The 15,886-nt window shown below is 44.2% G+C and overlaps 1 protein-coding gene across 2 annotated transcripts in view; it reads right to left on the bottom strand.

Annotated features, from left to right (window-relative positions):
* The window catches only part of RANBP3L (RAN binding protein 3 like), a 172,966-nt gene that overhangs the window by 123,675 nt on the left and 33,405 nt on the right, over positions 1-15,886 (bottom strand). Inside the window, exons 2-3 of one of the 2 annotated variants that reach the window (XM_069221035.1) lie at positions 3,567-3,625; positions 1,393-1,429 (exon numbers count right to left, since the gene is read on the bottom strand). The exons of the other annotated variant lie outside the window; for it this stretch is intronic. Coding sequence (XP_069077136.1) covers positions 1,393-1,429; positions 3,567-3,625 — 96 coding nt within the window. The remainder of the gene's footprint in view (positions 1-1,392; positions 1,430-3,566; positions 3,626-15,886) is intronic. 2 annotated transcript variants of the gene reach the window in all.

Raw genomic sequence — 15,886 nt, forward strand, 5'->3', positions numbered from 1 at the left:
TTTGTGTGGATAGCAAATCCCTTATGTGAATTGGGAGGAGTCTGGGGCATTCTAAAGTCCCAAGCACTCTCCCCGCCCCATGGTCTCTTCTGACCTCTCAGCTTCTGACAGAATAACTGCAGGGCCACCAGTGGGTGGTTGCAAATTTGCAGAGTGGGCCCTCAATCCCCAGAAGTTCTTCCAATGCTGGACCCAACCACAGACCTCTGCATGAGTGCTCCCTGGGCTCTCCTTGTGGGGGGGAATCCAAGTTTAATGAGGCCTTTACGGTAGATTGATGAACATCTACTACCAAGGTCAGAGATTCACCGGCATGTGGTAGAGAGATGTCAGAGTTAGATGGTTCCCCTCAATTTAAAGAAATCTCGGTACAGGCGAGACCTGAAGCAATACAGGGACCAATTGTGCCTAGGCTGAGTTCTTCTACTGTTGATTTTTCATCCATAACACACCTACCACAGAGATCAATAAATAAATAATTGAGGAAGTTTGAAGAGGCCAGTGCTACAATTAAATTAACAGGGGTTTTTCGCTTAACCATGATGTTTATGAGAACAAGGGTGGATTAAATAATTAACCCAGCCCTGCCTCGTTCAGGGGTAGCTAGGCTTGCTCTGTGAGTTTGTTGCACTCTATATAGAGTGTTTATGCCCCCCGCCTACCTACTGATGAGAGTGAGGAGTTTTCTGGTCTATTCAGTTCTTCTTCAGTGCCCATACAAAGATCATCAGCATCTCCCACTGCAGGAGTCTATTGCACTCTATGTAGAGTATTTGTGCCCCACTCCCTGGCAAGCACGGGGATCTTTGAGATCTGTTGAGTCCTTCAGAGCCCCGCAAAGTCTATCTGCTTAATAATTAGTAATTATATTACCCTGTTTATTACTATGAAAGCAGTGTAAGGAAAAATAAACATGTAACCAATGAATGTGGAACCCACAGAATTAAATGCGGAGTCAAGACAGAACTTAGAATACTACTGAAGTAAATCATACAGCCTCTGGGCTTGCACACACATTTTCCATAGTTAGCAGCTGAACAATAACTTAACTCAAATAATCTCAGCAGGACCGCTCTCTCTCCGGGAAGTTCACTACTATAATACTGTTGCCTATTGCCAGATGCACTGTAGCCTTATTACATGCTATGTTGAAGTGTTTTGTAAACCAGGCCTGAAAAGCAATTGAGTTCCCTCAAAACCCAACACAAATTGAAGCATAATCTGAAATTCAAAGTGGCCAACAAAGTGGAAGAGCACCTTCACATTAACTGCCACTGCAAAGTTAATAACTATCTCTATAATGTAGCGAAATCACATGCTGAAGGTGTGAGGGCATAACTACAGCATAAAGGTCTACCTCTGCATATACTTATTCATGTTGTGCATTATTACCGTGTTCTGCCTTGTAAACAAGGTCTTCGGCATGTCTCTGAAAGAAAAATAGAAAATTAACGATTAGTTAATAAAATGTAGCAATATCCTTTTTTATCCCGATCACGGAATTGTTTCAACATGGCTCTCCACAAGAACGTCAGGTATAGCAGATTCTAAAAAATCGTCTGTAGTCCGGGCACACATCTCACTGCAACAGCCAAAGAAGCCACTTGTTCATAGAACATCAGCATATTTCAAAGTGAAAAACTTAACAGGGGACCGGTCTCAAATTCTAGCAATTTATATAGTTTTAAAAGAATAGTTGAACTATGCAACGTTATCGGTATACATAGCTACAAAACTATTGTTTGCATAACATACTCAAAAATATGGACATCCAAAACTTCAACGTCATACAGATATCTGCGTACGACATTTCAGTCCATAGCCTATTGGTATTTAATTCTCAAACCAAGCCAAATTCATTCGTCAAGTGTATTTGGGCTGGGCCGTTGTGTCTTTCAAATACCACTCCTAGCACATTTTAAGGCAAGTGCTTGACAGGTTAATTTGGCGTAGGTCAAAAACTTTGTAAGGGGGTGGGAGGGGGTCAAAGTTTGGGCAGTCTAGATTTTGGAAGCTACGTTTTTCCAAAGTTATGTTTTAGATCAGTGTTTTTACATATTACCATAGTTAACACAGTCACAGTTGCAGGTGTAGATAGTTTAGTTTGTGAGGGGTTATACCTAACCTATTTGAGGGGCATCCCCTGTAATACAAACAGTACAAATAATCCCATTGACTTTCTCTATGAGTTTGGGATGCAATTCTTATTCAGACATTTTGGGGGTGATTCTAACTCTGGCGGGCGGCGGAGGCCGCCTGCCAGAGTTCCCCCCTCCAGAATACTGCACCGCGGTCAGAAGACTGCTGCGGTTATTCTGGGTTTCCCACTGGGCTGGCGGGCGACCGCCAAAAGGCCGCCCGCCAGCCCAGTGGGAAACATCCTTCCCACGAGGAAGCCGGCTCCGAATGGAGCCGGCGGAGTGGGCAGGTGCGACGGGTGCAGTTGCACCTGTCGTGAATTTCAGTGTCTGCAAAGCAGACACTGAAATTCTTTGTGGGGCCCTCTTACGGGGGCCCCTGCAGTGCCCATGCCATTGCATGGGCACTGCAGGGGCCCCCAGGGGCCCCACGACACCCCATACCGCCATCCTGTTCCTGGCGGGCGAACCGCCAGGAACAGGATGGCGGTATGGGGTGTCAGAATCCCCATGGCGGCGCAGCTATTCAATAGGGCAGCGGAAAACCGGCGGGAGACCGCCGGTTTTCCTCTTCTGACCGCGGCCAAACAGCCGTGGTCAGAATGCCCTGCGGGGCACCGCCAGCCTGTTGGCGGTGCTCTCGCCGACACTGGCCCCGGCGGTCCTTGACCGCCGGGGTCAGAATGACCCCCTTTGTGTTTTATAATGCTCTTGATTGTGCCTGATATATCTAGTCGTTTCAGCTTCACACAGAACACCCCAGAAAAACATGTCACCAGCACCTCACAATCCCCTCCTCAACCCCAGCCTTAGTAACATCCGAACCTGTCGAAAGATGATTAATATCATATTTTTTATAGAACGCCTTGTTCCGCGTATGGGATGTTTAAATTTTTTTTGGTCCTGTTACAGCCCATGAGACCAAAAACAATTGCTTTTTCAAGCTGGCCCATCTGGTAGTACTAGAGTGCCCAACAAGCTAGTCTAGCACTGCCAGGCACATGGTGAACAGTGTCTCAAGAGGGCATCAAACTATAAGAACCTAGGTCCACCTAATGAGCGATTAACAATACACAATAAAACAAGCTCTGGCAATGCCAATAGATCTGGTTTGCACTTGAGTCCCAACTAAAACATTGAAGAAAGGTTTGTTGCACTGGTAAAAACAAAACACAAATTGATTGCTTTCTATATACAATAAATCTAAGAAATTAAGGTTTTGAATTGTACAATATTGCCTCGGGCGTTGCAATGCAAAAACTCCATAGGAGGTGGATTGAGCCATCAAATAGCCAAAAGCAGGAGGTGAAATTAATACTCATCTGAGTAAAATCAAAGCCCACCTTATGTATAATTTAAAGAGGTAATAACAATAGGTATACCGACGGCTATGCTGTCAAGCCAGACCCAAAAACTGTATGGTTTTACCTTGCATGATCGGTCCTTCTTCTCAAAAACAAATACAGGCTGAGCAATCACAGATTTCTCTGGAAAAAAATACATTAAAGTTATTAAAAAATACAGCTCGGAAACGCAAGCAGTTTCGGAAAGAGCTAAATATTTTAAGAGCAAGCAGACATCATTTACAGGTTCAAATGAAACTTACTATTTTTTATGCAATTTGGTTTATATTAGTGTTGTAACATCTTAAGAATACAATCCACAGACTACTGTTTCCATTAAATGTAGTAACTTAAATATTTATAAGGGGAAATTGAAAAATATACAAAAATAAATATCTAATCATATTCCTTGCCCCAGTCTCTTTTAAAGTGAAGTGTCTGAATCTCATGTTACTAATGGCTGAGCCGAGGAACAATGACTAAAAGTAATGAGTACTAAAAGGTATCATCAAGGCATTTTGACCCAATGTATATACAGATAACAAAACAACACTGCAACAAAGTCACTAATAATTATTGCTCAACAATATTAGAACACATGATGTCATTTCATTGCAAAATACAATAGATGGAATGGGTTGAAATGTTTATCTTATTATTGATTACCAAAGGGTCACTCTTCAGCACATCATGCGGTGCAGTATGCGAGATGTAAATGCAATTAAAATGGCAGGGGCATACAATCAGCTTGCATGAAAGAATGGCAGGGTCTGGTCTGTAGAAGGTATGATGCATGAGACAGAGGGCCTTAACATAATTGCTTAATAAATAAGGCGTGAAGAAAGTGACAAGGAGGGGAAACACTGTCATGCTTGTGTAGTACACATACTAGTCTCACAGCCCAAACAAGGTTGTTGGAGTTTAGAGATGTGGTACTCTGGCAGACTGGAGCTAAACAGCACAACACTCGTTTAAATGGGACAGAACACAACCCCAGACTACTTAAGCGTGCTTAGATGGAGGGGAAATAAATATAACTGTGGCAAGCTGGTGGACAAACGTTTGGATTTGTGGACCAAATGGCAGATCCTGGTCAAATAGGATGCCCAAATTATTGGCAACGGCAACAAGTGCTGGGCAGAGGACTACTTGTAGGAGCAACAGATCTAAAGACCACTATGAGTGATGCCCCATAATTAAAAGAAGCTCTGTTTGCCAGTTTATTCAAAACAAAAATGAAGAATCAGCTCCATATCCCTAAAAGCCATGCATTTAGTTAACCAATGGAGTTGACCAATCTTTGGTCAAATTCCGACATGAGATCAGTCTAAGAGCATGTTGAAGCTGAATGTGATATGCTTTCCCAGAGAATGAATGTATAAATTAAGCAAGATGTGGAAAGAGTTAAATCCTGAGGGACTCTGCAAAGAACACTCACATACGGAGAACAGTAAAGGGTAAAGAACACTGCCTCAGCATGACTGCACCCCATCCCCAAAATAAAACAAGCAATGACAAAGCCAACAGGCCTGACCTACTGGCACATGCTACACTGAGCAGAAAAAATAGATCAATGACACAACAGACCAATGATGAAGAGGGTTAACTTAAGCCCTAATAAGTTAGGGTATCATATCTTTAATTGTGGTAAAACTAAAAGGTCTTGGCTAACGCAAGAACTAACAATGAAATAAAAACTATTGAGGATGATAATCAGTTAGACCTAAAAAGGTTGCTAAGAGTGGTGTGGTTGACCATATCACACCGGTAGAGATGTCAAGACAGAGCAAACCAACTGTCATTCCCTCATACCACCATGCCCTAAGCTCCTCACAAACTGCCATAGATACAGATTCAATACTACGGCATAACAGAACACGTCAGGCCTTCATCTAGGAGATGCAGTAGTAGGAAATAGTTGGTCAACAACTTAATCAGACGTTTGTCAGTTTGGCAAAAACCAGCAGCAATGTAAAAAGGCGGAAGTTCTTTTAAACTGATAAATCAAGAACTTCCTTATGGTCAATGGAAGTAATGAGACCGCCTATACAAACATTGAATATAGGTCTCAAAAGTAAAGGTAGCACAATTTATAAAATGCACACTGACTATTCCACAGACAGTTGTCATGCTAATAACACTAGTAGGCGCTTACAGATGTCATAAAAGAACAATTATTAATAGATATTTATTAAAAGTGTTATAGGAGCCAGGAATTCTAGAAGGCTGTGCATACAGTTTATATACAATGTAGTATCTAAACTTCTACTCCTATCTAATATAATAGTTTTCTAGCAGAGTAAGGGGCTACCTTGGTAATCAAGCAGCGGATCAACCACACTGGTTGCTTACTTTTAATCCTACACTTGTTCTGATTATGCTATAAATTAGTTGACTCGGATGAACAAATTCACCCTTACATCCTCCCAGACGCAGTTATTGCTAGAACCATCTCAGACCTGCTAGTCACAGCTACAGAATTCATAGTTTTTTGATAGAATAATCTTCTCACTTTCAGTAAAATTTAAACCATCTAGGGCCATATGTACAAACACTTTTTCCCATAGACACAGAATGGGGAAAAACCTTTGCTACATCTGGCCCCTAGTTCTTGGTCTGTGGTTCTGTTTTAACCATCACTTAGATTATAGCCAGTAGCTTGGCATAGCTGGCTCATGGGTGCTCTTTTCACTGGATTACGTTAAGATTTGGACTAATTAAAGTGGGGAAACTGGCTGGCCATTTCAAGAGCACACACTTTATGTTACGAAACTAGCCATTACAAGAACAGCAAGCCCCTCAATTCATTAGCTTTGGATACAGCAAAGTTCTCATATATTCTGACTGCCAAACTTTAGCTTCCAGTATATTGCGACTGTGCTGAGAGTAGGGGGTGCAATCCAACATCTGATCTTATTTCAAGACATAAAGCTGTAGCCCAACAAAAAAAAAAAACATACACGAGACTTCACTGTAAGCTAAGAAAATTGGCTTAAAATAGCAAAGCAATTAGGAAACACAAACTGGTTTGGACAGGAACATTTGAAAGGTGCTTAGGAAAAACAAAGGCTGAACAGAGAAACGAGTAACGTCTCTTACCAGCCAACCAGGTATTTTCATAACAATGAGTTGAAAATATATTTTCTTAAGTACAGCTGTAGTCCACACAGGTGGCTGAACTGCTAACAATGAACTGTTTATGCAATTCACAGGCAAAGTCGTTTAAAGGGCAGAATATGTACCACCAATAATGCCGATTGCACAATGTTCGCATACAAATCTGTTGAAAAAATGTAAGAGCCAATGATGGATCAATTACTTCTGATTTATTTTATCCTAGTACTCTATTTATGAAGTGTCCTACCTCAACTTATTTTCATTGAAATGCCCATCCCAAAAGAAAACCCCGGCCCAAAGTTAGAATTCCCACCCTACCTGTAGGAAGTTGGCTCTGTATGTGCTATTTCAAAGTAAGGAATAGCATGCACAGAGTCCAAGGGTTCCCCTTAGAGGTAAGATAGTGGCAAAAAGAGATAATACTAATGCTCTATTTTGTGGTAGTGTGGTTGAGCAGTAGGCTTATCAAAGGAGTAGTGTTAAGCATTTGTTGTACATACACACAGGCAATAAATGAGGAACACACACTCAGAAGACAATTCCAAGCCAATAGGTTTTGTTATAGAAAAATATATTTTCTTAGTTTATTTTAAGAACCAAAGGTTCAAATTCTACATGTAATATCTCATTTGAAAGGTATTGCAGGTAAGTACTTTAGGAACTTTGAATAATTACAGTAGCATATATACTTTTTACATAAAACACAAATAGCGGTTTTAAAAGTGGACACTGCAATTTTCACAGTTCCTGGGGGAGGTAAAGTATTGTTAGTTCTTGCAGGTAAGTAACCCACCTACAGGGTTCAGATTTGGGTCCAAGGTAGCCCACCGTTGGGGGCTCAGAGCAACCCCAAAGTTACCACACCAGCAGCTCAGGGCCGGTCAGGTGCAGAGGTCAAAGAGGTGCCCAAAACACATAGGCTTCAATGGAGAGAAGGGGGTGCCCCGGTTCTAGTCTGCCAGCAGGTAAGTACCCGCGTCTTCGGAGGGCAGACCAGGGGGGTTTTGTAGGGCACCGGGGGGGACACAAGTCAGCACAAAAAGTACACCTTCAGCAGCGCAGGGGCGGCCGGGTGCAGTGTGCAAACACGCGCCGGGTTTGTAGTGGTTTTCAATGGGAGACCAAGGGGTCTCTTCAGCGGTGCAGGCAGGCAAGGGGGGGGGGCTCCTCGGGGTAGCCACCACCTGGGCAAGGGAGAGGACCTCCTGGGGGTCACTCCTGCACTGGAGTTCCGATCCTTCAGGTCCTGGGGGCTGCGGGTGCAGGGTCTTTTCCAGGCGTCGGGATTTCAGAGTCAGGCAGTCGTGGTCAGGGGGAGCCTCAGGATTCCCTCTGCAGGCGTCGCTGTGGGGGCTCAGGGGGGACAACTTTGGTTACTCACAGTCTTGGAGTCGCTGGAGGGTCCTCCCTGAAGCGTTATTTCTTCACCAGTCGAGTCGGGGTCGCCGGGTGCAGTGTTGCAAGTCTCACGCTTCTTGCGGGGATTGCAGGGGTATTTAAATCTGCTCCTCTGAAACAAAGTTGCAGTCTTTGTGGAACAGGGCCGCCGTCCTCTGGAGTTTAGTCTTTCTTGAAGCAGGGCAGTCCTCTGAGGATTCAGAGGTCGCTGGTCCTGGGGAAAGCGTCGCTGGAGCAGGTTTCTTTAGAAGGCAGGAGACAGGCCGGTAGGACTGGGGCCAAAGCAGTTGGTGTCTTCTTTCTTCTTCTGCAGGGGTTTTCAGCTCAGCAGTCCTCTTCTTCTTGTAAGTTGCAGGAATCTAAATTCTTAGGTTCAGGGAAGCCCTTAAATACTAAATTTAAGGGTGTGTTTAGGTCTGGGGGGTTAGTAGCCAATGGCTACTAGCCCTGAGGGTGGGTACACCCTCTTTGTGCCTCCTCCCAAGGGGAGGGGGTCACAATCCTATCCCTATTGGGGGAATCCTCCATCTGCAAGATGGAGGATTTCTAAAAGTTAGAGTCACTTCAGCTCAGGACACCTTAGGGGCTGTCCTGACTGGCCAGTGACTCCTCCTTGTTATTCTCATTATTTCCTCCGGCCTTGCTGCCAAAAGTGGGGGCCGTGGCCGGAAGGGGCGGGCAACTCCACTAGCTGGAGTGTCCTGCGGTGCTGGAACAAAGGGGTGAGCCTTTGAGGCTCACCACCAGGTGTTACAGCTCCTGCCTGGGGGAGGTGTTAGCATCTCCACCCAGTGCAGGCTTTGTTACTGGCCTCAGAGTGACAAAGGCACTCTCCCCATGGGGCCAGCAACATGTCTCTAGTGTGGCAGGCTGCTGGAACCAGTCAGCCTACACAGATAGTTAGATACAGTTTCAGGGGGCACCTCTAAGGTGCCCTCTGGGGTGTGTTTCACAATAAAATGTACAATGGCATCAGTGTGCATTTATTGTGCTGAGAAGTTTGATACCAAACTTCCCAGTTTTCAGTGTAGCCATTATGGTGCTGTGGAGTTCGTGTTTGACAAACTCCCAGACCATATACTCTTATGGCCACCCTGCACTTACAATGTCTAAGGTTTGGCTTAGACACTGTAGGGGCACAGTGCTCATGCACTGGTACCCTCACCTATGGTATAGTGCACCCTGCCTTAGGGCTGTAAGGCCTGCTAGAGAGGTGACTTATCTATACTTGCATAGGCAGTGAGAGGCTGGCATGGCACCCTGAGGGGAGTGCCATGTCGACTTACTCATTTTGTTCTCACCAGCACACACAAGCTGGCAAGCAGTGTGTCTGTGCTGAGTGAGGGGTCTTCCGGGTGGCATAAGACATGCTGCAGCCCTTAGAGACCTTCCCTGGCATCAGGGCCCTTGGTACCAGAGGTACCAGTTACAAGGGACTTACCTGGGTGCCAGGGTGTGCCAATTGTGGATGCAAAAGTACAGGTTAGGGAAAGAACACTGGTGCTGGGGCCTGGTTAGCAGGCCTCAGCACACTTTCAATTCAACACATAGCATCAGCAAAGGCAAAAAGTCAGGGGGTAACCATGCCAAGGAGGCATTTCCTTACACTACCCTAAATTCCTTTTTGATCTATTATAACAATACTGAGGTTGGGCAAAGTTTGTCATATGCAATTGGTGGGGACAGCTCTCTATTTTTGTGGGTGTTACCAAGCAATAACAGTCAGCGTTCAGGCATTCATACTGCACCATTTTAGGGAACACTGAATACACCTCCTGGGCCAATGCACTTTCAGCAACCTAGGCCTGCGCTTTACAAACACCAATAAAAACAATGAAGATAAGCACAGCTCCTCCAAAACATGTACCCTGAATCGACTTTGCATTACTTTGTTTGGGTTGTGGCTCAAGCAACAGACCTGCGTGCCTATGTCAGACTTTATCAACCCCTAAAATCCGCTCTTGTGACTAACAAATCCTTCTAGATTGAACCTATGGCAACTGTGGAATTGGGGCACTACCTGGTTCTGAGGCAATACATTGTTTTGTTTAATCCATCAGTTCAATGTTGTTATCAATGGTTCAGAGTCCTTTTGGCATGAATCAAAAATTAAGTTGTTGTCCCTCATGCAGGTCAATGCAAGCAGTTGGAGGAAGACGTATGTATCCAGTATCATTAGATGAGAGAAGAATGTTACAGTGGGGTAAGCCTTAACATGATTGACAAAGTCTGCAGCTAATAGCTGAAAGAGGCAATAGCTGAAGGGGGTGTGCCCTAAGCCCTCTCTATTTATAGCTATCAGGATGACTCATTGACAGCTGTACTGTCAAAACCGAGACTGTGATAAGTGAATTTCTAAACGGGGAGTATGGCAGTACGACACGCAGGATCAAGTCTCTAACCTGTTCAGTTGATGCAAAGGTTTCCATAATTTAAACTCAAGCTCAACCCTGTAGTTATAGCAGAGGCTGCAACTGTGTCATTTTGAAGTTTGTGGACGATATCCGGAAAATAGTGTCCAATATATCATGCATGGGGTTGACACACAATTCCAAGGCAGCAGGATGGTATAACACAACTGTCAGAAAGAAATGGTTATGAGATTAAAACCCTTTGCGTCGATAAATGTTCTTTTCAGCACAGAGTTATCACAAGACAACTGGTAGAGGTGAGATAGAGGGCATTAAAGAATAAGAAAAATACAGACAGGGGAAGTAGTGATTGAGATAGGTGATGGATTAGACAGGAGGATGAGGAAGGATGGCAGGAGAGGAGATAGAGGGAAGAGAAGAAATGACTGCATGATGGCGACACAGGGAGGAAATGGATTAAAAAGGTTTGAAGGATGAGGCAGCAAGGTCAGGAATACTTAGGATGGAAACAGTATTGGGGCATGTGAAGAGAATGAGTGTCACCTAAATAATATCTTAATAGAGGAAACAGGGGTACAAACACTGTTTCTAGGGGTACATGGGTCAACCATAGCAGTACACCAAAAGATTTCAAATTAGACAGGTGAATCGGACTATAAAAACAGATGGAGCTATAGAGCAGAGACTGAGGGTCCCATCACAAAAAGCGAGCACTGGGAGAGCGGTCACGACTAAAGGCCTGATTACAAGGGTGGTGGGTCTAAGGACCTCCACACTTGTGGTGACGGTCGGACAGCCACATTACAACCCTGGTGGATGACCCACATCCCAGCCAGAAACATGGTGGTCTGCGTTGTACTCAGCCACACCAGCGCTGAACTCAGCGCCACCTGGCAGATTACAACTCAGCTTTCCATGGAGGTCATCCCACCATGGACAGGCTGGTGGAAACCCATGCCCCCATGTCCAGCTCCATCAGAATGCCTATAGTCTCCCTTAAAGAAGCCAAGACCAATACCGTAGCACTATTCCAGCAGGAACGCATAATACCGAACACTGCAAAGCATTTGGGGGGGGGGGGAGGGGCACCAGTATGACAGTGGCATCCTCCCTGTGAGTTTGGTGGTCCGCTCGCCTGACGGTCAAACTCATAATCAGGCCCTAAGTCTCTGTCAGGGTTTTCAGTAGCTGGTGTCTTTAGTAGTGTAAAAGCTGGCATAGTGCAATATTAGCACCTTGCACAGAATTTAATGGGTGTTTGTCACATGAACTTTCAGGGTATGTGCTACTTTTGGCTGGAAATACAGCATTGTTTGTTGAAATATTTAAAGTAAGATACACATCATAGAATATATAAAACAACATAATACAATTAAAACATAAAACGGTGTATCACAAGACAACAAAAATAATTAATGTAGCACAAAAAACAATCAACAGAACGCATCACAACAGAATTCCACGCAGCACATATATGCACCTTTTTACCACCTAGAGATTCGAGTTTTATAATAAGATGGTACCTCTGGGTCATTTAACTTATATTCTGGTTCAGTTTGCTTAGTCATTCAGGATTAGTTTGTGCAACTGCACAATGCTTTGGTGTGCTTTAATAGCCGATTGTTTGCTTTAAATGTATTATCAATGGGAAAAAGTACTGGCTCTTAGCAATCTGCCATTTTTTCCTCAATGAAAGTGCAGGTAAAATACTGGCCAAACGTCAACCCTAGCTTAATTTATCACCAAGCACATGAAAAACCGCCGGTCAAAAAATGTTTTGTGACATGTCCCTAAGAGCCAGTGAGAACTTAATTCGAGGAGTGTTGCTGGACCAGCCATTTGATCACCGTTGATGAAGCAGAAAATGAAGGTTTTGATTTATTAACGCATAAACGTAGTGCTGAAATAATCATGTGTGACATTAACCGAATTAATAAAGATTGTACGGGGACAAAATGTGCCCTCAGAGTAGTTTGCCATCATTTATACGCGTGCTTTATATAACGTGGTGTATTAGAAATGCACTAATCCGACATAATCATAAACGTGTGCTACGATTTGCTTATTTGAAATGCCTTAGCTTAGCATTACTTTAGCGGAGGCTTTGGCCTAGTTGCCTGGTCTCACGGTTTAAACGTTCGTATTTTTCCACTGTGCTATTAAACGTGTATTTCTGCTTGAAGCTGTACTTTTCCACAGAGACTGCTCGCATGCTTATCTTAAAGTTGGTGCCAGCATGGCATATTTTCTCTTAAATTCAAGGTCGGCTTGCAGGTGCGGACAATGGAGCCTCTGAGAGTAAGCTAATCGAGAAACAATGTTGCAAATTGCGTACCCATCTCCAAGGATAATGTATGCTTAAGTAAAAGCTTGAGAACTGTCGTTTTTGATTGGTCAATTTGAAGCTAACCTATGAACCCTCCAATGAAGACCCTACTGGACTTGAACTGTTGTCTATAAAACCCAGGTGCATGAGAGGGAAGCTCTCTCTATCTTCGGACATCCCGCCATTTTGACTTCGTAGCTACTATGACCCATTTTGCTGCGACGCCATTTTGAGAGACTTTGATGCTTTCTCTAGTCGAGAGAAAGAGACTTTAATGATTCTTGCCCTAGAGACTTTAACTTTGATTTGCCCCTTTGCATGAAGTAGTAATCTTATCTTGCCGCCGTGAGGCAATTGCCCCGTTCACCCCTGCCCCTTTGTCCCGTCCCATGCTGATCGAGAAACGGTACCTGTGAGACGAAGACTTCATTGATTGCTGATTGGAATTGGTAATTATGAAAGGAAATTGTAAAATTGCATTGTGTTTCTTTTAGGTAACCAACTGCTGATTTTGATAAGGACCCTAGCTAGGAGTTTTCTAAATTGATGTTGCCAAATCGTTTTTGCATGAAGTCCCACATGCCGATGCTAATTTGAGGTTAGATGAGGATTCCATATGTCGCACGATGCAATTTGAGATCTTGTTATGCTGACTAAATGTATGCAATTAGTTCATTACAGATTATCGTATTAGTGCTTTGCATAGCCATTATCGAATGCCTTGTGATTCAAATGCTGCATAGATTACACTTGTTTCGACGATATGGACAGCTATTAATGTTCATATATGTTTATCATTTGGTGTTGAGACACATCTATATCGTGCTAGCTTTGTTAATATAGGGAAATAAATTCACTAACTTTGCAATAAACTGGTGTGGTTATTCCTGGCTGAAAGGTCAGGGTTCGCCGAAATGTATTCTGGATTAATTGTTAAGTGTTATGTTGTTCAAGGTGTTGCTTATGTTCGTTATTGATTATCGATAAGAGGTGATTGACCAATTAAGAGTACAGAGAGTTCCCACTTGGTCAGAAGATTCATCGACCTAAAGAGCATCCGAACGCAGGTAAATTGTTACCACGTTCCGCTCTATCAGTAGATGGTAGCAGAGGACGGTTTCGTCTTTTGGGACCCTGTACCATTAGAGTACATGGTGTTGAATTAACGGTTACGCATTTTGAGACCCCATTCGAAAAGTTGAATTAGATTTTCCTGGATAAAACTGATTGACAAGATGATGATGGGCTAGGTCCACCGCGACTTTCCCGGGATCTCGGAACTTGCGAATGGAGAGAAAGGAGATGTGGAAACAGCGTTGGCGGTACTAGTGATGGTATGAGTGAAGTTAGGGTTTTGCGCTTGCACAGCTTATTGCCGCAGGGTGTGTGAAAAGGTTGCGAGGATTTTCTTTTTAAGGATAGCGGAGGTGCGACTCCGAGTGTAGAAGTAGAGAGGTCGTCGAACTTCATAGAGTAACGGAGGTGCGGCTCCGAGTGTGAGAGTAGGGAAGTCGTCGAACTTCATGTGCGTCTGGCGCTTTGTGCATAAAAAGGTCCACGTGGTTGTTGTTGTTGAGGCGGGCCCTGCGAGGTCAAGAGACTCCGGAGTATGTTGATCCATGTTGTGGTCTGGGCGGTTTAGTAGGTTGATCGGGCGTGGTCAACGAGTGGGTACGTGTGTTAGGGAGTGATAGGAACTTCGACTTCGGGCTTTGACGAGATTCTAAGTGCACTAGAACAGATCATTGACAAGTTGAGAGTAGGTCTGCGGGTCAGATTTGCTTGCGAATGTGGGGATTGAGAAAGACGGAATAGCGGCCGAGGCTGGTGAAAGAGATCGAATAGTGGTCGAGGTTAGTGAAAAGTCCCTAAGGTCCTGAAGCGATTATGTTACCCTTCCTGTAGTAAACCGACAGATCTGTTTTAGTTTTTGGTAGCTCGCGATACATGCAAAAGTTGTTACGGGAGGAACTGAGTGAAGGAGGATTAGCCGCGAGGCTTTGTCAGCCGCAGTGTGTGTGAGTGTGACGTCACTAAGAGCCGCGCTGGGATAGGTTGGTTGGAAAGAAGGGTCGCGCACGGATTGGACGCAGTCCGTGGCACTCGATTGGAAGGGGAAAGGCAGGTGAAGAGTATTCCGGGAATTAAAGTCACCTATTGATTACAAATCTTGTGGAATAACAGTGATCTATTGATTATAAACTTTGTGAATTAAAAGACGAGAAAATGAAATTCCTTAAAGCATTTAGGAGTGCGATGAAGGGGGAGACTTACATTAAAGCGAGCGTAGGAGAGGAAACGCCGCCCGAGGGTACACCAGCTTACATTGTAATGGAGGAAAAAGGGGTAGCTCCGTGCCTTTGGCTAAAACAATGGCACAAGTGGACAGAGAAACATGGGAGCGTAGCATTCCCGATACATGGGACATTCAATATAAGGGTCCTAGAGAACTTGAGATTCACGATGTATGACATGAAGGTGCCTCCAAGGCCAGCACAGTTTGAGGCTCTAGCAATATGGGAACTCATGGCTAGACAGCAACAGAAAAACAAGTTTGAAACAAGGATGAGGAAGGTAGAAAAGACACTAGCGGATGCTAGGTGGGATAATGCGCAGAAGGTGTGGAGGTCAGATGTATTGCAGGGAATAAAATTGTTCCCCGCAATTACTAAAGATGAAGAGGAGACAGGTAAGAAAGCTACCTGTAAGACAGACAGGAAGTGTTCCAAGGACAGAGAGGACGAGGAAAAGTTGAGAAAAGAAGAGGAGCTAGAGGATGAGGAATTGATAATGGAGTTGCTGAACGACCGTCCACCACCTTATGCAGAGAATGGACAAGGTCCAAGTACCAGTTCTGCCCCTCCGGCATCGGTACAGAACAGGGAAACGCAGAATACAGGAGTACCATCGGGATCTAAGGATCCGAGCTTACTGCTCACCCCACAGATACCGCAGATCAGGAGAATGTATCCAGATGTGCCCGTGTTGAAACCAGCAGAACACTATCAGCCGCAGATGCCAGGGTACTACAGTAGTGATAACAGTGGAGGAATGATTCTAGATCCAACCGTAAGGGGCGTACAGAATGGTTACAACCCAACAATGGCACAAGCTGAATCAACTCAGTTTATGATGCCTCAAAAGCAGATGCAGGGAGGAAATGTTCATGCTCAAATGACGGGGAGTCAGATG

The sequence above is a fragment of the Pleurodeles waltl genome, chromosome 1_1, assembly GCF_031143425.1.
Source record: "Pleurodeles waltl isolate 20211129_DDA chromosome 1_1, aPleWal1.hap1.20221129, whole genome shotgun sequence".
Taxonomy (NCBI): Eukaryota; Metazoa; Chordata; class Amphibia; order Caudata; family Salamandridae; genus Pleurodeles; species Pleurodeles waltl.